This window comes from Acipenser ruthenus, chromosome 12, assembly GCF_902713425.1.
Source record: "Acipenser ruthenus chromosome 12, fAciRut3.2 maternal haplotype, whole genome shotgun sequence".
NCBI classification, from domain to species: Eukaryota; Metazoa; Chordata; class Actinopteri; order Acipenseriformes; family Acipenseridae; genus Acipenser; species Acipenser ruthenus.
Window position 1 is genome coordinate 24,801,367 of NC_081200.1, and position 26,307 is coordinate 24,827,673.

Below are 26,307 nucleotides of genomic sequence, written 5' to 3' on the forward strand. Positions count from 1 at the left end.
ATACACTCACTCACTGGCGACTTCCGTTGTGTTTACTGTAGATATATATTTCAGCTAGGTGCCAGTACAGAGTATAGCCACAGGTGTATTTCAATGGATAGGTTTGCAAAGCACAGTCTGTTTGTGGAAGTTGCTTTCATCACCACGATGGATTGATTGAATGCTTTTCTTAATGACAGAATGCTGATGACAGGCAACAACACTTAGCATTCAACAAACAAGCATAAGACAAAAATGTGATACCATGTATCACACTGTAGTTATATATCAACATCAGTGTTCAGGTAATTGTCTTTAAGGCATGTTTTTCTCTGCTAAAGATGCCAGCAACATGAGCTGAAGAAACAGATAGGAATAAAGAACAAAGTATACATTCACAGGTTTACAGCAATTCAATTAAGGGTGCAGAAAATAATCAATTCACTTCAGAAAATTTATTTTGGAACCAACATGTTCTTCAAAGAGCAATGATTCTGTTGAACCAGCACTGAATACCAGAAAACTTCCATCTCTGTCCAGTACTGATTGGTGACCAACTTTGCCAAAATTTATAGCATGGTTATATAACTGCACCAAAAACTGACTGGCTCAATCTGAGGGGATGATGTGTCCTGCAGTTTGATATCTGTAAAAAGTTGATTAAAGGGCAGGATATGGAAGGGATAGGAATTGAGAAACAGGAAAATGCATTGAGGAAATGGACTACGTCACCCAGCAGACCGTTTCTGTTAAAAGTGATCCTTTCCAGTCCCAAGAATGGAGTCCTTACTAAAGTCCCCAATGAAACTAGCAGTTTTAGTGGGTAAGTAAGCTTTTCAATATCATTAATCAGTCTATTTATCTCTTTCCTGGTGGTTAACCTGAATTGCTTTGACCACATAAACTGATACTTTGTTTCACACATTCATAATCAGTACCTGCAATATACATAACATATTTGCTATTAATAGTGTAAATATCTGATACATTTTTACGTTCATTATTAAGATATGCATTTGTTTTCAACCAGCATGGCTGTCCAGTTTGCTGGACCCTTGCAGATTTTCCAACATCTGTGATACTTGCCATATAAATGCAACTTGTAAAACAATTAATGGATCCGATGGCTGTTTCTGCAAAAATGGATTTACAGGTAATGGGAGAACAGTTTGCAAAGGTAAGAACACAGCATTTTAAATACATTGCTTGGCTTTACATTTACAATAAGCATTTTTACTATTAGATATGGAGATTCAATACTTTTCAATTCAGCTGGGTTTTACAAAAGCAAAAAACATCCAGTAATTGATCATGATGGCATATCGAAAGCATATACAATCAGGAATACTATAGAAAGTGAGATTTCATACAGTAAAATTAGTTAATTATAGGGTCATTCTCCAGTCTGATTTGTTGATTTGGCCTATGCATCTAGAACTTTAGCCTTGACATATTTAAAGTACCATGGTATTGCCTTTCTTTTTTCTGCATGGTAAACTGTAAGTTATTTACCTCTGCAACAAATAATGATAACACTGTTTGTCTTCCCTTTATGGAACAAACAAAGAAAGTAATAGTCTTAAACCCCTGCTGTGGTGTCATTATATCAGCATGAACAGTAATTAATATATTCTTTAAGTAAAAACCTCATTCTGCATATAACATCATAAACTAAATCAGTTTTAGGTGTGCTATACAGTCTATACCAGGGGTCTTCAACCCTGGTCCTGGAGAGCCCCTATCCAGCAGGTTTTATAGGTGTCTTTACATCATCAGTGGCTAAAGATCTGGAACACCTGTTAATCTTGACTAATTAAGCCAATAATTTGTTCAATTAAGTAATTGAGAGATTGGTTGAAACGAAAACCAGCAGCCACAGTAGCTCTCCAGGACCAGGGTTGGAGACCCCTGGAATATACCAACGTGTCGTGAACCAAAGCCACAGGATATCGTTGTAATATATGGTCAACCATGTTAAAAACTGACTTTAATGATGTAACAAATGTGATACATTTTAATAGGATCAGCTGATTATGTACTGTATAAAATGTTTCATTTCTAATGGTGAACTGACCTGTAAGAGAAACTTTCTTTACCTCAGTTTCCACTTCTCACCTGAACACGAGACCCTAGTGGTTTGAAAGCTAATAGTCTGTTGTTGTACTTTTTGTAAGTAGACCAGCACGTACTATCCTATTTCACAGACAAATAATAACTACAATTCTATTTAAAAAATGTTGGTTGCCTAAAAATATAATAGTTACAGGTGTTACTATAAAAAACCATATATTTCCAGTACACTTTATTTATAAATCATGAACGGCTTCCAGTAGACTTTGCCTATTATCATTTTATAGTTTCTTTGATTACATAATGTTAAATAAAAGATATAAATTATGTTCATACATATTTTTTTTTAAATGATGTCTCAATCTTAAATTCTAGGTGATGCAAAATATTTGGCCATAGCTGTAAAGTAGCATACGTTGTAATAAAAAGTAACAGATCATGCTCTCTTGATCTGGTACCTTGGCCTTCTTCAGCAGGGGAAGTAGAGTCTGGATCATTGAACCTGAATCCCTGTGGTAAGCCAGCAACGCAGCTGGAACACTAGACTCCAAGCCATCTCAGCCTTAGCTGTATTAATGTGTTTCTGTCATTCATTTTAAAAACTGAGAAACTGTTTCTGAGTTAAAATAAGAAACAGGGTTCTTTCCAGACTCAGTGTCAAGGAAACAGAAAGTGCTCCACATGAGGTTTTCAACCAGACATTTACCACGTGTCTGCTGGTAGTAATTGAAGATGTGTTCATTAACGATAATGATTTGTATCAACTTATTAGCTGAAGCTGGTATGGGGCTATTTTAAAACACCAAGATCTCTGAAAAACATCAGGGTTGAAGATGGAAGCCAAAACATTTGAAGTGTTTTTCTGTTCTCCTCATCTATACATGACAGTCGGCAGCTTTCACAGACTCCAATTAGCACTAATCTTGGACTACCTAATGTACTTGAGGTAGTCCAAGGTTAGTGTTAATGAGGATCTGCAAATCCATCCTTACATTGTATGGGCATAAAACTGTAGTATTTCAGTAGTTTTGTATAGTACTGTGGAATTGTAGTATTTATTGGAATATAAAGTATTCTAAATGTCTGGTTTGTAATTATATTCTAAAAAGCCAGTATTTCGCATTCAAATATAATCCTTATTTTAATAATATGTTATACTTTGTAATTTTAATAAATAAGTAAACTTTAATAATTAGTTATACTCAGTGGATGTTATACACATTTAAAAGTTTGTAGTTTGCCACGCTTCTACTTGTGTTTTGCACAAAGATGTTCAGTTGCCTGGTGTTTTTTTATGTTTGTGCTGTAGTTACAGTACATTGATTATTTTTTCCTCACTAGGGTTTCTCACAAGGGTATTTAATAAGCATAGTGTGATCTGCCTGTGATCAAATGCACTGATGTTTCTTATTGATTGGAAAGGATTATACAAAGAATTGAGGGATGGGAGCTTTTTCCCCAGAACCCATATAGAACTGTTATAGGGAAAAGACTGATGTTTTTTAACTGACAGCTGCATCTGCTAAGCGATCTATAATCTTAGATGTTAGAGTCTGTGCAATACAGCTAGGAATTATGATTTAACAACTAATTACAACTAAAAACTTTTTCATAAAAAGCCAAATGGAAAAATATCACATTAAACTTGCAGCAAATTTTATATGTTAAATAAAAATCTCAAGATAGCCCTGGATTAGGAGTTTTATATTTTCAAATAGGCGACAATCAGCAACATCAGTTTTACAGATTCCATTTGGGGTTCAAAAGAAGCAGGACGTTTGTGTGCTGCAAGCTGATAAGGAAATTGATTTTATTTAGAACTGATGCAGCGAAAAAACATCTGACGTTTTGCCTAGATGGGGTTAAAGACAGCCCAGCGTGTTTGGAAACCTTGTTATTATTTTACCTTGAACTGTTCTGCTAATCGAAATTGTAATCATTTGAAGGAATGAAGCTGTTGTTGTGCCTGAGAACATGGAAGCTGAAAAATCTGTCTGTTATTGTCTAAATGACCAAATGCTTGAAGCTTAGGATTCAATATAGAGTGATTGGCTTTGCTATAGTTACCAACTCAGCAAATTATATATTATATATATATATATATATATATATATATATATATATATATATATATATATATATATATATATATAAACACATATAGTGGACAAAAAAATGGAAACATCAATGCAAAGTCACTTAATAGGGCGTTGGGCCACTATGGTATCCCGCTCTGTGGAGTTCTCGGCGGACCGTTTTTGATGAAACAGGCCGCGTCCCAGGTTGAAATTGATCTGTTTTGCCTTGCATTTCGAATTAATGCACGGATATCACGATCCTGGAGTATGCGCTTCTGCACTCTGTTGCCCTTTGCTGATGATGTCTTTCCCTCGGAGTTCCATGCCGACATCACCTTAGACACCATCGCTCGTGAAACATCAGCAAGTTGAGCTGTCTTGGTCACTGAAGCTCCTGCCAAACGCGCCCCAACAATCACCCCTCTTTCAAAGTCACTGAGGTCTCCTCTTGCAGCCATGCTAGCCATAATTATAGGCAACCAGACCTGTCCAGCATTTTTATACATGACCCTAAGCATGCTGGGATGTTATTTGCTTAATTAATGCATGAGCCACACCTGTGTGGAAGCCCTTGCTTTCAGTATACTTAGTGTCCCTCATTTATCCAGGTGTTTGCATTTTTTGTCCACTACCTTTCATATATATATCAAAGAAAAGGTTTTTTAAAAGACTCTCACAGAAAGTTTAAAAGAATATATATTTTCAGGACATTTTGGGCAAAAGCCCTTCTTCAGCTGTTTAAAAAGAAAAGTAAACACAGTGCAGTAAACTTGTTGTTATTCAAGAATTGTAATTATACAAAAATTCTGTGGATGATGTCATGGTTATTAGAATAGAATGTTCATTCCCAGAGGTTCCAAAGTTCCCAGTTTGAAGATAAACTCTCGTCCTTTTGTTTCCGAGCAACATATATATTAACATAAGTTAATTTAAGTTTGAGATATAACTAGTGTTACAATAATGCATAAAATAACGTATTCATATATTCTGTGCTAAAATATCTGGATTATTATGACGTTCTTTTGTTGAAGTTTACTACAGTGCTTCTAAGTAAGTTCCTGTGCTGTTCATTGGTTTTAAGAGCAATGCATTTATGTAAGTATTATCATGTAAAAAAAAAACGTATTCATCACTTCATAAAATATGTATGTGCTGTGAGAGATGCCTCTTATAAAAACGAAATTCAATAATAAAAATAAAAATAAAATGTGGACTAGCTTCTGTGACTACATGAGGAGTGCACAGATTGCTGGTCGGTAGAAGAAGGTACTGGATGATGACCCCTAATTTTGGTGAGTACCAAACCATTTTTGCTGGTACTCGCGTGAGAATCTAATTATAAAAGTTATGTGACCCCCCGATTATAATCATCTTTTGTTATAAATCACAAGAAATGCAGTAAACATTCTGTGACATTTAAAAAATTCATGTAATCAATGCTAACACAAAAATGACAGATTCTCCTCACTCTTAAGTAACCTTTAAATCGCTCAAATAACATAATAGAATGCCCTTGACGCCAGGCATTTCATGTAATAACCGAATGAAACAACCACTTCACAAAATGAATGAGAACCTTTAACCAGTCAAATGGTGTAATAGAATGCCTATAACAGCAGTCATTTCAGAAAATGCCTAGAATATTGAGTGAAACAGGCAAATAGTGTCATGGGATGCTCCTAAAAATCAGTCATTTCGCTAATTCCCTGAGTTTTACTGAAATGATTATATATATATATATATATATATATATATATATATATATATATATATATATATGCAGTGCCTTGCAAAAGTATTCAGACCCCTGACCAATTCTCTCATATTACTGAATTACAAATGGTACACTGAAATTTCGTTGTTTGATATTTTATTTTAAAACACTGAAACTTAAAATAAATTATTGTAAGGTGACATTGGTTTTATGTTGGGAAATATTTTTAAGAAAAATAAAAAACTGAAATAACCCCTGTGCTGTGGAAGCTCCCAGTTTACACCGATGAAAGAAATTGCCCTAATGAGGACACAATTACCTTACCATTGGCCTCCACCTGTGAACCATTAAAGTTGCTGTCACATTTTCTGGATAAAAACCCCACTGTTGAAGGATCATTGGTCAGGCTGTGAATCTGAAGGAAAATGAAGGCCAAAGAGCATTCTACAGAACTGAGAGATAAAGTAATACAAATGCATAGATTAGGGAAAGGGTACAAAATAACATCCAAGTGTTTGGATATCCCAGTGAGCACAGTTGGATCAATAATCAGGAAGTGGAAGCTGCATCACACCACCCAGGCACTGCCAAGAAAAGGCCGTCCCTCAAAACTCAGTGCTCAAACAAGAAGGAGACTTGTGAGAGAAGCCATCACTTTGAAGGAGCTACAGAGTTCAGTGGCTGGGAGTGGAGTAATGGTGCACCAGTCAACCATATCAAGAGCTCTGCATAACACTGGCCTATATGGGAGGGTGGCAAGAAAGTACCATCTGAAAGCACGTCTGGAGTTTACCAGAAAGCATGAGAGTGATCCAGCTGCGATGTGGGAAAAGGTTTTGTGGTCAGATGAGACCAAGATAGAGCTTTTTGGCCAAAACTCAAAGCGCTATGTGTGGCGCAAACCTAACACTGCCCATGCCTCAAGACACACCATCCCTACAGTGAAGTATGGTGGTGGCAGCATCATGCTGTGGCGATGCTTCTCATCAGCAGGGACTGGGCATCTTGTTAAAATTGAAGGAAGAATGGATGGAGCAAAATACAGGGAAATACTGCAAGAGAACCTGCTTCAGTCCGCTAAAAAACTGAAGCTTGGGAGGAAATTCACCTTTCAGCAGGACAATGATCCCAAGCACAAGGCCAAAGCAACATTGGAGTGGCTCAAGAACAAAAAGGTGAATGTCCTACAGTGGCCCAGTCAAAGTCCTGATCTCAATCCCATTGAGAATCTGTGGCACTATTTGAAAATTGCGGTCCACAAGCGTCGTCCAACCAACCTGAACAACCTGGAGCAAATCTGCCAAGAAGAATGGGCCAAAATCACTCCGGCTGGTACATACTTACCCCAAAAGACTTAAAGCTGTTATTGCAGCGAAAGGTGGCTCTACCAAATATTAATGTGTGGGGGTTGAATACTCATTTTTCTTAAAAATATTTCCCAACATAAAACCAATGTCACCTTACAATAATTGATTTTGAGTTTCAGTGTTTTAAAATAAAATATTAAACAGAACGAAATTTCAATGTACCATTTGTAATTCAGTAATATGAGAGAATTGGTCAGGGGTCTGAATACTTTTGCAAGGCACTGTATATATATGGAGAGAGAGAGAGAGAGAGAGAGAGTGTGACGCTTGCCACATGCAGGACCTTCTTCACTTGTCTTGTTTAAAAACACAGGTGGGGTTTTTAAACAGGGCAGGCCTGTATGTTTATTTTAAACACAAAAGAAAATACACAAAACCCAGTGCTAACTAAACATTTCAGTTCTAAACTATACCGGACAGCTAAGCTGTTTACTGGTCCCAAAAACCCATATACTTTTACAAGTGGATCAAAACACTGTACCTTCTCTTTCTTCCAGCCACATTCTCACATGTATATATATGACCAACACTTTTTTCAATGTAAAATAAATACAGAAAACAGTTTACCAATAGTTGGCAATATCAATATGACATTGTATTGACCATAGTTAAAAGGCTATTTTAGGAAGGTAGTAAATGTCATTCTAACAGTAAAGGGAATAAATTAATTAATTAAAATCATACTATACCTTATTAATAAAATATATGGAAAACCTATAGAGATATATGATACTCCATGATACACCATTCACAAATTACTTTCGGGTGTTCTCTACGATCATTCTCAAATACATCACTCCATGAATGTTCATTGAGTATTCCGTTTATATAACAAGTGCAATGTATGGAAAGTTTGTTTAAACCTAAATTACACAGCTCATTTTGGAGAATGACATATCTTAGACCATGCTCTGCAGCTGCTTGGTAATGGGGACTCGTTTGGAACAGTGTGCTTCGTTGGGTCTGCCATTGGATTTAAATGAATGCAAGCAGATTTCAAAATGTATGTTCACTCTGAAGCATTGATTACACTGTGTAACAATTTTTATTTATTTTTTTGTTCCTGGGTAGTAAGTGTTATTTCCTAATTGCTTATGCCTCAAAAGTATAGAAAATGGCTATTATTCCCCACAAACTTTGCTTTTGTGACCAGGACAGTGATATTTTGAAATTTACATATTTTCCAGAACATTCCAGATAGATTCAGTGCTGAGTAAACTTGGAGTAACTTCTAGAACTTTCCAGTAATATAAATAGTAGTATAAATACAGGGGCCTTAAGCCCACCAGTTCAGTTTAGTTCCAGCTGCCTAAGTGGATGCATATCTGCATTTTTCTGAGATGGCATCAAGGTCATAGGAGACTTCAAAATGGTGGCATTCCTGATGGGTCTCCAAGGCGGTTTTACCAAGTTTCCCTGCAATCTTTGCCTTTGGGACAGCAGGGACACCAAGGCGCACTACCACAGGCGGGACTGGCCACAGCGGACCGAGTTCTCTGTGGGGAGGAACAACGTCAAATGGGAGCCACTGGTGGACCCCCGGAAGGTGCTGATGCCACCACTGCACATCAAATTGGGCCTTATGAAACAATTTGTCAGAGCTCTAGATAAGGAGTCGGCAGCCTTCAAGTACCTTCAAGACTTCTTCCCTAAGCTGTCTGAGGCAAAGGTCAAAGCCGGTGTCTTCGTCGGACCACAGATAAAGAAGATCCTGGAGTGTAATGAATTCCCCAAGAAGCTCACTAGTAAGGAGAAAGCGGCTTGGAACAGCTTTGTCGCAGTGGTTCGGGGCTTCCTGGGCAATCACAAGGCCGAAAACTATGTGGAGCTGGTTGAGACTCTGGTGAAGAACTACGGCACAATTGGCTGTAAGATGTCCCTCAAAGTCCATATCCTTGATGCTCATCTTGATAAATTCAAGGAGAACATGGGAGCGTACTCGGAGGAGCAAGGTGAGCGCTTCCACCAGGATATACTGGACTTTGAACGCCGCTACCAAGGACAGTATAACGAGAACATGATGGGAGACTACATTTGGGGGCTGATTCGTGAAAGTGATTTACAGTATAATCGTAAATCTCGAAAAACTACTCACTTCTAAATCTTTTGTAGTCATTTTTGTATTACTTTAGTATAAAATACATGTTAATTTGGATTCATATGTTGTTTTTTTCTGACTTTATGTGACCGAAAAGACACAAGAAAAGACACCGTTTTCTCATTGGAAATAGGTAAATTTCAAAATATCACTGTCCTGGTCACAAAAGCAAAGTTTGTGGGGAATAATAGCAATTTTCTATACTTTTGAGGCATAAGCAATTAGGAAATAACACTTACTACCCAGGAACAAAAATTGTGTTACATAGTGTTATGAAAAAGTTATTCAATGCTAGAACTCTCAACAGCTATTGTATAGTGCAATATGATTTGATATCACATGTGTTATAGTTTGTTGCTCTTCCATATTATAAAAACTAAAAAAACATTAGCTTTAAAAAAAAATAACTAAAAAACATTAGCTAATAATAAATGCTTATTGGAAAAAAAAAAGTTAGAAGTGGTAAATGATTAGATAGACTTATTGAAAGGAAAGAAACAGCTAGGTATATGGTGGTCAAGCAGACATCGGACAATAGGGTGAGATCTGCAGCTTGTATCAGGCTGCATTTACAATCAGGCAAGTGGACTCTGTTAAAAAATGGTGTCAGAAGATAGATAAAGAAAGTATACAAAGTACGGCAAAAACGTAAATAGGCTGTGGCACCTATTTATAAAAAATAATCTATAGTGCTTCCGCAAGGACGTTTTTGTAGCTGTTTTAAGGTACTGGTAATATAAATTGTTTTATTGTGCATATATTCATGTACAGAATTGGGTGGATTTCTATTTTTAGTTGATATGAACAAAAAATGCATCTGCATAACTACAATAACCCTGTTACATTGTGTGTTACTTATGACTGGCGTAGTATGTGATGCAATGCATGCTTCTGAAGGATATATTCTCACACATTTTAACACAGCTGGATGCACTTGCTAATATATAGTAATGATATAAAGAGTAGATGGAGTTAAAAGGTCATTGGGTGATTTCTTTGAAATAAGGAAGTACTTAAAACAGCGACTGTGATTCTACAGGTACAGATAATGGCTGGTAAATTCTGATACTGAGAAAAATAGCAAGGCAACAGAACTCAGCATAAAAAAGTGAAGGTAAAAATTAAAAAACACAAAAACATTTGAAGCTACTATATGCTGGCTCTTTGAGCTAATATATATATATATATATATATATATATATATATATATATATATATATATATATATATATATATGTTATATATATATATATATATATATATATATATATATATATATATATATATATATATATATATGTATATTCATTTATTCTAATATAGACATTAGGGAAATTATATGCAGGAAATAAAGCTTCATTATCATGACTTTTGGAACTTAAGCGAAACAACACCTCACATGACAACATGAATTAATGAGGTACATTACTCATGCAAGTGGCTATATTAATGTTCATGAGTTGCCAGAAATAGACCCAGGAGATTCTTATGGAATTATTTATGACTTTCAAATCAAACAGATTTATAAAAAGGTAAAGGTAAAAAAAACTCCTACATTATTAATATTAATATAACTAAATTAAATACAAACAATATAGTAGGCGTTGTGAAAACCTGCATAATGCTTCACATTGTATAAAATCAACAGCGTAGGGCTATTAAATGTGCAAAAATATTTTCCTCTCTAATGATCTGGAAATCTGAAGTGGACAGTTCAGTATATCTGAAATTGTAATGGGGGATTGTTTTGTTCCTGGTAGACTTTGCTAATGTAACTTGACTTCAGGGATTTGTATTTTAACTTCTGTGTAGCTTTGTACCTTTTGCAAATAATGGGCCCTTATTAAACATCTGTTGGAGGCAAAAACATTATTATGCTTCTTATCAGCTAGAAAAACAATATTATAATGCATATAGTGGTGGAAGGAAAAAGAAAAAGAAAAAAAAAACAGAACAAGTACAGAAAACCTGCTACCCAAGTGCCAATTGGAAGCCAACTCAACAAACTCATCACCTCTCACTAATAGTGCAAATTATGTATGTTGCAGGTATTTTATTAATAGCAAAAAATAAACTTTTGGCAATTTAGTAATGCCCAATATACACTAAGAAGATTACTTGTATTAAATAAACTGAATCAGTTAATTATTTTATTTTAGTTTACATACCATAATTGATGAATGTCCCCATTAGTGCTAATGTCCAAAACTTGTATTAAAACTAGTGGGGTTTTTTTGTTTTCTTTTAGATGGGTCTGTCATTTAAAGTAGTATAAATACAATGTCAAGTGCTATACAGTATGACCCACATTAAGTAAGATGGTACATTCTTAAACAGCATGGTTCAAATTCACATTAAAAAATCTCCCCTGAAAGTCAGTTTTCAGTTTGTGAAATTCAGCAGAATTTAAATCTTTCCCAGTTTAGGTCGCACTGCAATGAGAATGTAACTCTATTTGTTCAGAATGTCTCAGGACTCATTACGTAGGTGTGTTTGGTTAAAGAGATTCATAAAGAGGAGATCGGCGTCCAGTTATTATACATGTCTGGGGGTTGCCAGTGTTGTGGATTGATATACAGGTACTGAAAATGGTGATGTTTTCACAGCTGTACTTTGAAAAAGGGAATATAGTTAACATATGGAATGAATCCTCTGTGAAATCTCCAGTATAAACAGATACCAAGCCCTGGCAACCAGAGCAGCTGAGGAAATTTCATATTTAAGAACCACGGGGGGGAGGGGGGAGAATCTGCTGCCAGTTGGCTTCTGTGTTGATTTATCATTTGGAAAGTTCTACTTTGAGCCAAATAAAAAAAAAAATGCTAAAAAAAAAAAATTAAAAAAAAGTTGTTTGTCAAATGTTCTTACCTTGTCACCTGCATGACATTCCTTACATTCAATCTCAAAGTGATCTTCCTGTTTTTCTAAGTCAAGGGGTATGAAAAAAAATATGATTACTTTACGTTTAACTCCTGTTGTACTATATTATCGTTTATTAGCTTTAACTGTATATTGGTAAGGGGTTATGGATTCAGGGAAACTAGAAATGCTGCATCGCTGGCATAGGTTTTCAGTAGCAGGTGGTGTGGTGTTCTGTATAAGGGTGGGTGGCCAGCATTCCTATATAGACCTGAAAGAGTTTACAGGTTTTGATCAATTAATAGGAGCAGATCAAAATACCGGCATCAGTTAAAATCTTTAAAATGAAACCATTCAAAGTGTTTTAGACAAAAATAACTGGAGATGCACTGTTAGATGTTTGATTTGCAAAAGCCTGGCACCGAAAGAGCAGTATTTTAATTGTCTAACTTAGGGTATTTCGATCCATCACTGATTAAATCACGAGTAAGAAAAGACTAAATAAATTTACAGTAAGTTTTTTTTTTTTAACATTACTTTAGTAATGTCATGTGTGGTAGCAGATTTGACACAAAACTGCTTTTCAGCAGGTTTCTAGACATTAGTTTTATCAGATTTTTTTATTTTATTTAATTTTTTTTTTTTTTTACTAATTTTCAGATTGTTTTCATTAAATGTATTGCAGTAACATTGTCAGTAGTAGCAACAGAAGGATGACATGGTGATGACTAGAGTATAGGGACACTCATTGGTACTGTATAAGTCAGGGCTTCTCAAAGACCCACTGTGTCTGCTGGTTTTCATTACAACTGAGCTCTCAATTACTTAACTAGACCCTTAATTTAACTGATAATTTGCTTAATTAGACCTTTTTACTTGTTTTCAGCTCTTGTACAGTTCCATATTTCAAGTTAACTATACCATTTTATAAGTAACTTGAACTGCAACTATTTAAGAGCTAAAAACAAGTAAAAAGGTCTAATTAAGCAAATTATCAATTCAATTAAGGGTCTAGTTAAGTAACTGAGAGCTCGGTTGGAATGAAAACCTGCAGCCACAGGGGGTCCCCAGGACCTAGTTTGTGAAGCCCTGGTATAAGTGGACCTAATACAAAGGGATGATCCCACCAACAAACTTTTTTTGGGGTTAGAATTTACAAAAGTTTCTGTGCAAAAGTGAAGCCTCTAGTTTTGGGAAAGTTACAGGTTTCCTGGCAAAGCTTTTGCCTCCCAGTTGAGGAAGCTGAGGATATCCATACAGGATATACATTTTCCACATGATCCACCAGGGAGGAAGAGAAATGTGTTCACATAATCTGAAATCAACAACACTGTGATGAGTGAGTTCTGTTCAATGGTCCCAGTGACAGTAATACATTACCCAGTTATGTAAATACTACGTGCAGTTGAATTGGTTCACATGGGGCATTTCTGTTTATAATTGCATGGGCTCGGGACCAGTGTATATGACTTGTTTTGATCAGTTTCATAACTTTATGCTTCACATATTTTATTACAAGCAACTTAAACTACTGAACAAGTTCAGAAAAATAAACCAACTTGAAATACGTTATACGCTCAATGCAAACAACACTACTCTGGCAACACACGATAGTAAAATAAAATAATGTATATAACAGCCGGCATAAACTAAGTTATTATAAGTTTATTTATTTATTTATTTATTTATTTATTGCATTTATATAGCGATTTTTATACAGAAGTATTGAAAGCACTGTAGTATTGTAGCAGAAAAAAAAGAACAAATCACAATACAAACACAGTACATTTAGTTTTGAGAGCATAATCTGCAAACACGTGCGGTATCTGCACGTGCGGTATCTTCTTCCACTGGCTGGAATTGCTGGCATTGAAATAGGTAAGTGGATTGTAGTTTATTTGTTATAATCATTGCTTGCTTAGGTAAGCAGCCTGCACTTAAATAAAAAAATAGAAAAATGAATTCAGTTATCCAAACTGTGTTTGGGGCGTGTTGAATTGTGAGGTTGATGCAAATTTAGTGTTAAGTATATGGCTCCAGGCCAACAGGATAGCATAAATTGGCAATCAGTGTCTTAGAACGCCAGCCGTTTCTGCCTTTTCTTCATTTGAACATCTCACCATCAAGCTCCCCTCTCCCGTGTCCCTCACCCTTGCTGTTATCTACCGTCCACCTAAGAACAACTCTGCTTTTATTGCCGAGTTTTCAGAATTTCTCTCCCTCGTCTGCACTTCTACTGACAACATCCTACTCCCAGGTGACTTCAACATTCATGTTGACTTGCCTTCCTCCCCCCTAGTGACCAACTTCAACATGCATCTGGACTGTCTTGGACTCTCTCAATCTGTCAACGTCCCCACTCACAACCAAGGACACACCCTGGATCTGCTCATCACCAGTGGCCTTGATGTCTCCAATCTCTCCGTCTCAGACATCTCTCTCTCTGACCATTTCTTAATCACTACTAATATTAATCTCCCTGCTCCTTCCTCCGCTACTGATACTGTTGTCTCCTTCCGTCCCAAGAATCTGTTGAATCCTCTGAAACTCTCAGAATGTGTCTCTGTATCCCCTCTAACTGGTACTCTCCCGTCCTCAGTTGATGATGCGGTAACCCTCTACAACGCCACCCTTACTCATATCATTGACACTGTTGCCCTGCGTACAACCAAAACCGTCAAGAAAGATTGAAACTGCCCATGGTACACCCTCGAAATCTGCCTGCCGTAAGCTCGAGCGCAAGTGGAGGTCATCTGGACTAACAGTTCACAGAGAGATCTGGACCGACCATCTCGCGAGCTACAGGCGTGCGTTCGCTGCTGCCAGGGTGAAATACTTCTCTGAAATCATAACTATGGGACATGGTAAACCCAATGTTCTCTTTAAGACCATTGACCAAATCCTACATCCAGCCACTAACAGATCCAACTTCCATCCATCCTCCTTTCTTACCTCTCATGATTTCTCCTCTTTTTTTCAGAACAAAATCGACAACATCTACTCTACACTCGCCCACCACAAACCCGGTCTACTACTTGACCACCTTGACGCTCTTCCGGTTGCCCCTCCTGCCTTCTCCTCCTTCTCTCTCCATTGCTGATTTTTCCAGCTTACTGTTGAAATCAACTACTGCCACGTGCCCCCTGGACCCCTGGCCGACTAACATTGTCTGTCTCTGTGCTTCTGATCTTGCTCCTTCCATTATGAACACTCTCAACCTGTCCCTGGACTCTGGCTCGGTTTCTGCTGCCCTTAAGCTTGCCCGAGTTATGCCGGTACTCAAAAAACCCTCCCTTTACCCGACTGACTTATCTAATTTCCGTCCTATCTCCAATCTCCCTTTTCTCTCAAAAACTCTCGAAAGGGCTGTAGCCAGTCAGCTGATGAAACATCTCACGGACAACAATCAACAAGACTAAGATAAGACAGCCATTTTATAAAAGTGCGTTTTAAGTCTTGACTTGAAAACTGTAATGGTCCTAGCTTCCCTGACAAATGAAGGCAGAGCATTCCATAATTTAGGAGCTCTACCTCCCGTGTTGCTTTTGATGACCCTAGGAATAACCAGCAGCCCCGCATCCTGTGATCTCAGAGTGTGGTTTGGAAGATATGGGGCCAGTAACTCCTGCAAATAACTAGGTGTTAATCCATTCAGGGCCTTTTACTTTTACAGCAAAATCTTAAAATCAATTATATACTACACAGGGAGAGGGCCAAAACAGGGGTAATATAATGACTTGTCCTGGTTTTAGTCAGAATTCTAGCAGCAGTATTTTGAACACACTGCAAGCGGGATACCACAAAAGTTGCATTACAATAATTCATTTCTAGATGAAACAAAGGCAAGCATTAGTCTCTCGGTATCAGATACAGAAATAATTGGTCAAAGTTTGGCTATATTTCTCAAATGGTAAAAATATACTTTAGAACTTCCCTAATATGAGTCTCAAATGATAGATCAGGATCAAAGATATCCCTCAAAATCTTATTTTAAAGTTTTGATGAGAGACTGCAAGGGTCAAACTCATGTAATCCCACATTTCCTTTTAGTTGGTTCTGTGAGCCCACTAGCATAACCTCTGTTTTATCTGAATTCAGCATTAGAAAATTATGTGACAATGCTTGATGTCTGTAAGGCAAATACAGTGCCTTGCATAAGTATTCACCCCCCTTGGACTTTTCCACATTTTGTAGTGTTACAACCTGGAATTAAAATGGATTTAATTGGGATTTTTACCATTTGATTTACACAACATACTTAACACTTTGAAGGTGCAAAATATTTTTTTATTGTGACACAAAAGTTAATTAAACAAAAAAAAGACATTTGTTGGTTGCATAAGTATTCACCCCCTGAGTCAATACTTGGTAGAAGCACCTTTGGCAGCAATTAAAGCTGTGAGTCTTTTTGGGTAAGTCTCTACCAGCTTTGCACATCTGGATCCTGCAATTTTTGCCCATTCTTCTTGGAAAAATTGTTCAAGCTCTGTCAAGTTGGATGGGGACTGTTGGTGAACAGCAATTTTCAAGTCTTGCCACAGATTCTCAATCGGATTGAGGTCTGGGCTTTGACTGGGCCATTCTAAGACATTCATGTTCTTGTTTTTAAACAACTCCAGTGTAGCTTTGGCTGTGTGTTTAGGGTCATTGTCCTGCTGGAAGGTGAACCTCCGCCCCAGTCTCAGGTCTCTTGCAGACTGAAACAGGTTTTCCTCTAGAATTTCCCTGTATTTGGCTCCATCCATCTTGCCCTCAATCCTGACCAGTTTCCCAGTCCCTACTGATGAAAAGCATCCCCATAACATGATGCTGCCACCAGCATGCTTCAAAGTGGGGATGGTGTTCTCAGGGTGATGAGCAGTGTTGGCTTTGCGCCACACATAGCGTTTTGGACTCAGGCCAAAAAGTTCAATTTTGGTCTCATCAGACCAGAGAACCTTTTTCCACATGTTTGCTGTGTCTCCCACATGCCTTTTGGCAAAATCCAAACGGGATTTGATATGGGTTTTTTTCAGCAATGGCTTTCTTCTCGCCACTCTTCCATAAAGCCCAGCTTTGTGGAGCGTACGGGTTATAGTTGTCCCATGGACGGTTTCTCCCATCTCAGCTGTGGATCTCTCCAGCTCCTTCAGTGTTACCATTGGCCTCTTGGTTGCTTCTCTGACTAATACCCCCCTTACCTGGTCACTGAGTTTTGGTGGACCGCCTTCTCTAGGCAGAGTCGCGGTTGTGCCATATTCTTTCCATTTTTTAATAATGGATTTAACGGTGCTCCAGGTGATGTTCAAAGTTTTGGATATTTTTTTATAACCCAACCCTGATTGGTGCTTCTCCAGAACTTTATCCCGGACTTGTTTTGAAAGCTCCTTGGTCTTCATGATGCTGTTTGTTTAGATATGCTCTCTAACAAACTCTGGGGCCTTCCAGAAACAGGTGTATTTAATCTGAGACCATGTGACACTTTAACTGCACACAGGTGGACTCCATTCAACTAATTATGTGACTTCTGAAGGCAATTGGTTGCACCAGAGATTATTTAGGGGTGTCACAGCAAAGGGGATGAATACTTATGCAATCAAGACTTTTCAGTTTTTTATTTGTAAATAATTTTGAAAAATATGTAGATCTTTTTCCCCAATTCGACATTATGGACTATTTTGTGTAGATCAGTGACAAAAAATCCTAATTAAATCAATTTTAATTCCAGGTTGTAACACTACAAAATGTGGAAAAGTCCAAGGGGGTTGAATACTTATGCAAGGCACTGTAGCTAATAACACCCAGGCAGAAGACATTCCGGGTTTTAGGGACAAATATAGCTGGGTATCATCACCATAGCAATGGAAGTTAACTCTGTGTCTGCGAATAATATCACCTAATAATAATAATAATAATAATAATAATAATAATAATAATAATAATAATAATAATCTAGGTAAATCAAAACTGATGGAAAGCCTGAGTCAGAGCTTATGACAACTCTGACAAGGGCTGTCTCGATGCTATGTGCAGCACAAAAACCAGACTGAAGCTTCTCGAATATACCATTAAGAGTTAGACATTTTTCTAACTGAATTGCAACAACTCTCTCTAGAACCTTATCTAAGAATGGTAGGTTGGAGATTGGCCTATAGCTATTGAGAACTTTAGGGTCCAAATTGTTTTTCTTAAGCATAGACTTTACCACAGCTACCTTAAGGAGGAAAGTGAACCATTCATAATTTTTAAAATGTTTATAAAGTTACTTTTATATATTTTATTACAAGTAACTTATTACAATTAACCCAAAATACTGTCCAAATTAAGAAAAATAAAACAACTTGAAATACGTTATGCACTCAATACAAACAACACTATTCTCTGGCAACGCACAGTATCAAAAGTAAAACAATGTAAAATAAGGTACGGTATATAACAGCCGACATAAGTTATTGTAATACAGTACAGTTAAACAAAACAGGCGTCTATAGTACCTTACTATAGATCTTATGAATACAACGGAGCAAAAAATATGTGCCTCCATGAAAGCTAGTAGTGTGCTGAGGCTCGAGGGTTTTATAGATTCACTTTGCCATTTTCTGCCATTTTCTTTTTTGTCGTCTTTTTCCGCTGTCGTGCCTTTGCTATGCGCTCTACGTCACTGCTATTGCATACGTTCATTTTTTTGTTTTGTTTTGTTTTTTTTGTTTTTTTGTTGTTTTTTTTTATTTTTTTTTAATAAATTTAGTTGTTGCCAATTAGTTTTTATTATTTTCTCCCCAATTTGAAATGCCCAATTATTTTTTTTAGGCTCAGCTCATCGCTACGCTGACTCGGGAGGGGCGAAGGTGAACACACGCTGTCCTCCGAAGCGTGTGCCATCAGCCGCCCGCTTCTTTACACTCTGCAGACTCACCATGCAGCCGCCTCAGAGCTACAGCGTCGGAGGACAACGCAGCTCTGGGCAGCTTACAGGCAAGCCCGCAGGCGCCGGCCAGACTACAGGGGTCGCTGGTGCGCGGTGAGCCGAGGACACCCTGGCCGACCTAACCCTCCCTCCCCCCGGACGACGCTCGGCCAATTGAGCGCCGCCCCCTGGAGCTCCCGTCCACGGTCGGCTGTGGAATAGCCTGGACTCGAACCGGCGGCGTCCAGGCTATAGAGCGCATCCTGCACTCTAGCGTGTGCTTTTACTGGATGCGCCACTCGTGAGCCCCGTTTTGTTTTGTTTTTAAACACTCGAACATTGTTTGCATTATGCAATTATCTAAATTAAAATGCAATGTACAGTGGACTTTGGGATCGTGCAGCTTTATGCAATTAAGCGAATTATGCATTTGAACCATATCATACAATCATAGAAAATGATGCACTAAAAAACGGGACCAACTGCATGTTATGCAATTATCCAATATGCAAATAAGTGGAGTTGACTGTGTGTGTATGTGTGTGTGTGTATATATATATATATATATATATATATATATATATATATATATATATATATATATATATATATATATGTATATATATACAGTGCCTTGAGAAAGTATTCGGCCCCCTTGAACTTTGCGACCTTTTGCCACATTTCAGGCTTCAAACATAAAGATATGAAACTGTAATTTGTTGTGAAGAATCAACAACAAGTGGGACACAATCATGAAGTGGAACGAAATTTATTGGATATTTCAAACTTTTTTAACAAATAAAAAACTGAAAAATTGGGCGTGCAAAATTATTCAGCCCCCTTAAGCTAATACTTTGTAGCACCACCTTTTGCTGCGATTACAGCTGTAAGTCGCTTGGGGTATGTCTCTATCAGTTTTGCACATCGAGAGACTGAAATTTTTGCCCATTCCTCCTTGCAAAACAGCTCGAGCTCAGTGAGGTTGGATGGAGAGCATTTGTGAACAGCAGTTTTCAGTTCTTTCCACAGATTCTCGATTGGATTCAGGTCTGGACTTTGGCTTGGCCATTCTAACACCTGGATATGTTTATTTGTGAACCATTCCATTGTAGATTTTGCTTTATGTTTTGGATCATTGTCTTGTTGGAAGACAAATCTCCGTCCCAGTCTCAGGTCTTTTGCAGACTCCATCAGGTTTTCTTCCAGAATGGTCCTGTATTTGGCTCCATCCATCTTCCCATCAATTTTAACCATCTTCCCTGTCCCTGCTGAAGAAAAGCAGGCCCAAACCATGATGCTGCCACCACCATGTTTGACAGTGGGGATGGTGTGTTCAGGGTGATGAGCTGTGTTGCTTTTACGCCAAACATAACGTTTTGCATTGTTGCCAAAAAGTTCGATTTTGGTTTCATCTGACCAGAGCACCTTCTTCCACATGTTTGGTGTGTCTCCCAGGTGGCTTGTGGCAAACTGTAAACGACACTTTTTATGGATATCTTTAAGAAATGGCTTTCTTCTTGCCACTCTTCCATAAAGGCCAGATTTGTGCAGTATACGACTGATTGTTGTCCTATGGACAGAGTCTCCCACCTCAGCTGTAGATCTCTGCAGTTCATCCAGAGTGATCATGGGCCTCTTGGCTGTATCTCTGATCAGTCTTCTCCTTGTATGAGCTGAAAGTTTAGGTCTTGGTAGATTTGCAGTGGTCTGATACTCCTTCCATTTCGATATTATCGCTTGCACAGTGCTCCTTGGGATGTTTAAAGCTTGGGAAATCTTTTTGTATCCAAATCCGGCTTTAAACTTCTCCACAACAGTATCTCGGACCTGCCTGGTGTGTTCCTTGTTCTTCATGATGCTCTCTGCGCTTTAAACGGACCTCTGAGACTATCACAGTGCAGGTGCATTTATACGGAGACTTGATTACACACAGGTGGATTCTATTTATCATCATTAGTCATTTAGGTCAACATTGGATCATTCAGAGATCCTCACTGAACTTCTGGAGAGAGTTTGCTGCACTGAAAGTAAAGGGGCTGAATAATTTTGCACGCCCAATTTTTCAGTTTTTTATTTGTTAAAAAAGTTTGAAATATCCAATAAATTTCGTTCCACTTCATGATTGTGTCCCACTTGTTGTTGATTCTTCACAACAAATTACAGTTTCATATCTTTATGTTTGAAGCCTGAAATGTGGCAAAAGGTCGCAAAGTTCAAGGGGGCCGAATACTTTCGCAAGGCACTGTATATATATATATATATATATATATATATATATATATATATATATATATATATATATATGTGTATATATATATATATATATATATATATATATACACACACATACATGGATGAAGGAACCATTCTAAAAAGAAAGGCATCATTATTATTATTATTATTATTATTTATTTCTTAGCAGACGCCCTTATCCAGGGCGACTTACAATTGTTACAAGATATCACATTATTTCACATTATACAGATATCACATTATTTTTACATACAATTACCCATTTATACAGTTGGGTTTTTACTGGAGCAATCTAGGTAAAGTACCTTGCTCAAGGGTACAACAGCAGTGTCCCCCACTGGGGATTGAACCCACAACCCTCCGGTCAAGAGTCCAGAGCCCTAACCACTACTCCACACTGCTGCCCTAATACCACACTAGTGACGTCAAAAAGTGATAATTCCTGTAGAGGAAAATATACTTGAACTTTGAACCACTCGACTCCTTGAGACCAATTCAAACTTTCAATTCAAACACAAAATGTGTTTGAATTGACAACACCCAAAGTACAGAAATGTTCATTAATGATCAACAAAATGAGAATATGTTAAAAAGAAAGCTGGTACATTCGTATCTCAGAGAAACTGGAGAAACGGATAACGACATAGAACGTCTGTACAGCACTGAAACACTACGTTTAAGAAAAACAAACTGTACTGCTGAACCTCGTCTTCTTTAATATTGGCATCACAAGGGTATTATAAAAAATAATAGATGGGCCTCTTCAGTGAGTTACAGGAAAACAATTCCATCTCGGATTTCTGTGACAGTTTATAAATGACTCGACCTGTCACAGAAACCCTAGGTGAAATTATTTTCCTGTAACTCACTGAAGCCCATCTATATATATATATATATATATGAATATAAAAGTTTCCGAAGAGTGTTTTAAAACCACAGAAAGGAGATTCCCATGAAATCACTTCATGTATTCTATTTTGTTTCTCAGTCGTAAGTGGAAATTTTCCAATTTCAACTTTAAATAGTTGTGTTACTATTTTTGATACACCTCCTGTCTGCATGTTTTAAAAACTCTGTTATTTCCTCCCATTAAACACTTGCTCCTTTTCTAAACTCGATTCTCTTAAGAATTGGTTCAAAGCGTGAGAAAAGACTTATAAAAACATCATAACGTTGTTTGTTTTGTTCTTTATGAAAAGATCATTCTTTCCCCAAAAGACCTGTATTTTACTTCACAGTTTAAGCAAAGTCCAGATACTATCAAGAAATTTTTTTCTCAAACTGTTTCCTGTCATTTAATGTGAACATAATATTTTAATGAATGTATCAATGTGATAGTTTATTAATATTTCAAGGTTTCATACTGGTAAAACAATCATTATTAAGCATATTCACTGGACAAGAGCAATGTCAGGTGTTATTGTGCTTGAGTGGTTCATATGGATTTTGCTTTCGGACACTCTCCATCTATCTGATAGCCACCCTCAAGGAGATGAGGCAAGCTTCCCCTGCCCCCCAAGGGAGATGCAGTGGTGATGGGGAGGGACGGTGAGGCAAAAAGTACAAATGGAAAAAAATAGGGTGCTTGACTAGGGGCTTAAATAGCAACCTGATTGAAGATTGGAGGGGCAGGATTGTCTGCTCCTCCCCTTCTGAACCACACCATGATAACAATCCTCATTACTTTTTTGGTTATGTGAAAAAAATAATGCAGTTTGCTTTACTTACTGGTTCTTTATTGTATCAACAGATGATGATGAATGCAAAAATGCAACCCAGTTCTGTGGAGAGTTGGCAAACTGCACAAACACTGCTGGGAGTTATTTCTGTACATGCATGTCAGGTTACTCATCACCTGAGGGGGAAGACTTTTTACCTAATGATGGTACCCAATGTCATGGTAATTAAACCTTTTTTTATCCTTATTATACTGAAGGCAACTTTGGCAGATACACAAAATGTGCAATTCTAATTAAATAAATCAATATTAATATTAATATAAACATGATTTCAAAAAGGTTCTGAATTTGTACAAACTTTAAACTTAGCTTGTATTGATTAGGAAAGTTGAAATATGACCCAACCCAAATGCTAGCCAAGGTTTTAAAATCCATGTTCTTACCTCTTATTGGCACTATCAGTAATATACAGTGGCTCTCAAAAGTATTCACCCCCCCTGGACTTTTCCACATTTTATTGTGTTACAACATGGAATCAAAATGGATTTAATTTTGAGTTTTTGCCACTGATCAACAAAAGTCCATAATGTCAAAGTGAAAAATAAAATCTACAAATTGTTCTAAATTAATTACATTTATAAATAAATACAAAACAGAAAATAATTGATTGCATAAGTATTCACCCCCTTGAGTCAATATTTGGTAGAAGCACCTTTGGCAGCAATTACAGCCATGAGTCTATTTGGATAAGTCTCTACCAGCTTTGCACATCTGGACACTGCAATTTTTGCCCATTCTTCTTTGCAAAATTGCTCAAGCTCCGTCAAGTTGAATGGGGACCTTTGGTGAACAGCAATTTTCAACTCTTTCCACATATTCTCAATTGGATTGAGGTCCGGGCTTTGACTGGGCCACTCCAGGACATTGACCTTTTTTTTTAAGCCACTCCAGTGTGGCTTTGGCTGTATGTTTGGGGTCATTGTTCTGCTGGAAGATGAATCTTCTCCCAAGTCCCAGGTCTCTTGCAGACTTCAGCAGGTTTTCCTCCAGGATTTCTCTGTACTTTGCTGCATCCATTTTGCCCTCTATCTTCACGAGTTTCCAGGCCCTGACACAGAGAAGTATCCCCATAGCATGATGCTGCCACCACCATGCTTCACGGTAGGGATGGTGTTCTCAGGATGATGTGCGGTGTTAGGCTTGCGCCAAACATAGCGCTTGGCGTTGAGGCCAAAAAGCTCTATTTTGGTCTCATCAGACCATAGAATCTTCTTCCACTTGGTCTCAGTCTCCCACATGCCTTCTGGCAAACTCTAGCCGAGATTTGATGTGAGTTTTTTCAACAATGGCTTTCTTTTTGCCACTCTCCCATAAAGGGCAGTTTTGTGAAGCACCCGGGCTATTGCCGTATGCACAGTGTCTCCCAGCTCAGCCGTGGAAGACTGTAACTTCTTTAGAGTTGCCATAGGCCTCTTGGTGGCCTCCCTGACTAGTGCTGTTCTCGCCCGGATACTCAGTTTTTGAGGATGGCCTGTTCTAGACAGATTCACAGTTGTGCCATATTCTCTCCTTTTCTTAATAATGGGCTTTACTGTGCTCCGGGGGATATTCAATGCCTTGGAAATGTTCTTATATCCTACTTATTATTATTTATTTCTTAGCAGACGCCCTTATCCAGGGCGACTTACAGTTGTAAACAAAAATACATTTCAAGGACCACAGTACAAGTAATAATACAATTAAGAGCAAGATAAATACAATGACTTTTGGTTCTAGCAAGTACAAGTATGACAAAATACGATTCAATAACGGAGCAGATAACAGTGTGAGTGATAGTTACATCAGGATATAATTAAATACAAAATACTACAGATTAAATAACACTTGACAGATTACAGTACTCTAAAGTACAGGATTAATTAATCCTACCCCTGATTGGTGCTTTTGAAGAACCTTATTCCGGATTTGCTTTGAATGTTCCTTCATCTTCATCATGTAGTTTTTGTTAGGAAATGTACTAACCAACTGTGGGACCTCCGAGAGAAAGCTGTATTTAACCTGAAATCATGTGAAACACCTTAATTGCACACAGGTGGACTCCATTCAACTAATTATGTGACTTCTAAAGACAATTGGTTGCACCAGAGCTTATTTAGGTGTGTCATAGCAAAGGGGGTGAATACTTATGCAATCAATTATTTTCTGTTTTATATTTGTAATTAATTTAGAACAATTTGTAGATTTTATTTTTCACTTTGACATTATGGAGTTTTTTTTTGGGTTGATCAGTGGCAAAAACTCCTAATTAAATCCATTTTGATTCCATGTTGAAACACAATAAAATGTGGAAAAGTCCAAGGGGGGTGAATACTTTTGAGAGCCACTGTAATTACTGATACAATCTTCTGTTACTATCTTTCTTTATTTGTATTTAGTAATTCTGTTTGGGATATGTAGGTATTTCAAAGACAAAGCTAGTAGATAAACAACCAAAATGTATTTGTAAATAGGTTGCTATATGTTAACTGGCAATTAACACAAACATGTGTTTGCATATTAGTAAGCTAGGTGTAAAACAGTTAATAAAATAAAAAAAAGTTTCCCTTAAAATAAAATGTGATCAATTTTGGTTAAGCATTTCTTCATAGCAGTATGAGTTTGCTTTAAATACGGCCACCCACGAGTGTCCCGTAAATACAAAATAGGAATTCTCTAAATTAATTTTAATTAAAGTATTGAAATCTATACATAGTTAGTATTTAGAAACACAATTAGGATATACATTTGTGAAATAAAGGTCACACATTTGTTTTTGAATGTATGTTTGGGTGGTTAATTGCACCAGTACAAAACAGATAAGGGCTTCTGCTAATAAATAATAAGTAGAAACACCTAAACGTGGCTTCATTTAGTTTTGTGCAATTCAAACAACTGCTAGCATTATATAAATAAAATTTATAATTAAAGTTTGGGAGAAGGGGCATGCACCAATCTCCACGTCACCAATGGAATCATTCAATTTCCACGTCAGCAATTAATACCTGCGAGCATTATAAATACCCTCTCCACTTACCCCTCGTATGCATTTCGATTCATTCGTAACCCATCGTCCCCATCTCCACCTCTTAAAATTAGATTAATCTCCTATGGGGGGGTCTCTGCCTCATCCTCATGGCCAGACGTGAGTCCTCAAACCAAGTTAGGTTTGATGCCAAATTAACGTTTCTACGTAAGTCATGTATAGTTATTTCTTCCACAGCTATCACATACCTCGCATTTCTTCAATAAATAGTTTAATCAAAAATGATTTTGTGATTGGTGTTT

The 26,307-nt window shown here is 37.3% G+C and overlaps 1 protein-coding gene across 1 annotated transcript in view; it reads left to right on the forward strand.

The window, feature by feature from the left end:
* The first annotated feature begins 684 nt into the window (after positions 1–684).
* LOC117417307 (adhesion G protein-coupled receptor L4-like) overlaps positions 685–26,307 on the forward strand; it is a 47,680-nt gene continuing 22,057 nt past the window's right edge. The window contains exons 1-3 of the mRNA XM_034029358.3: positions 685–802; positions 1,010–1,156; positions 23,055–23,204. Coding sequence (XP_033885249.3) covers positions 757–802; positions 1,010–1,156; positions 23,055–23,204 — 343 coding nt within the window. The 5' untranslated portion in view covers positions 685–756. The remainder of the gene's footprint in view (positions 803–1,009; positions 1,157–23,054; positions 23,205–26,307) is intronic.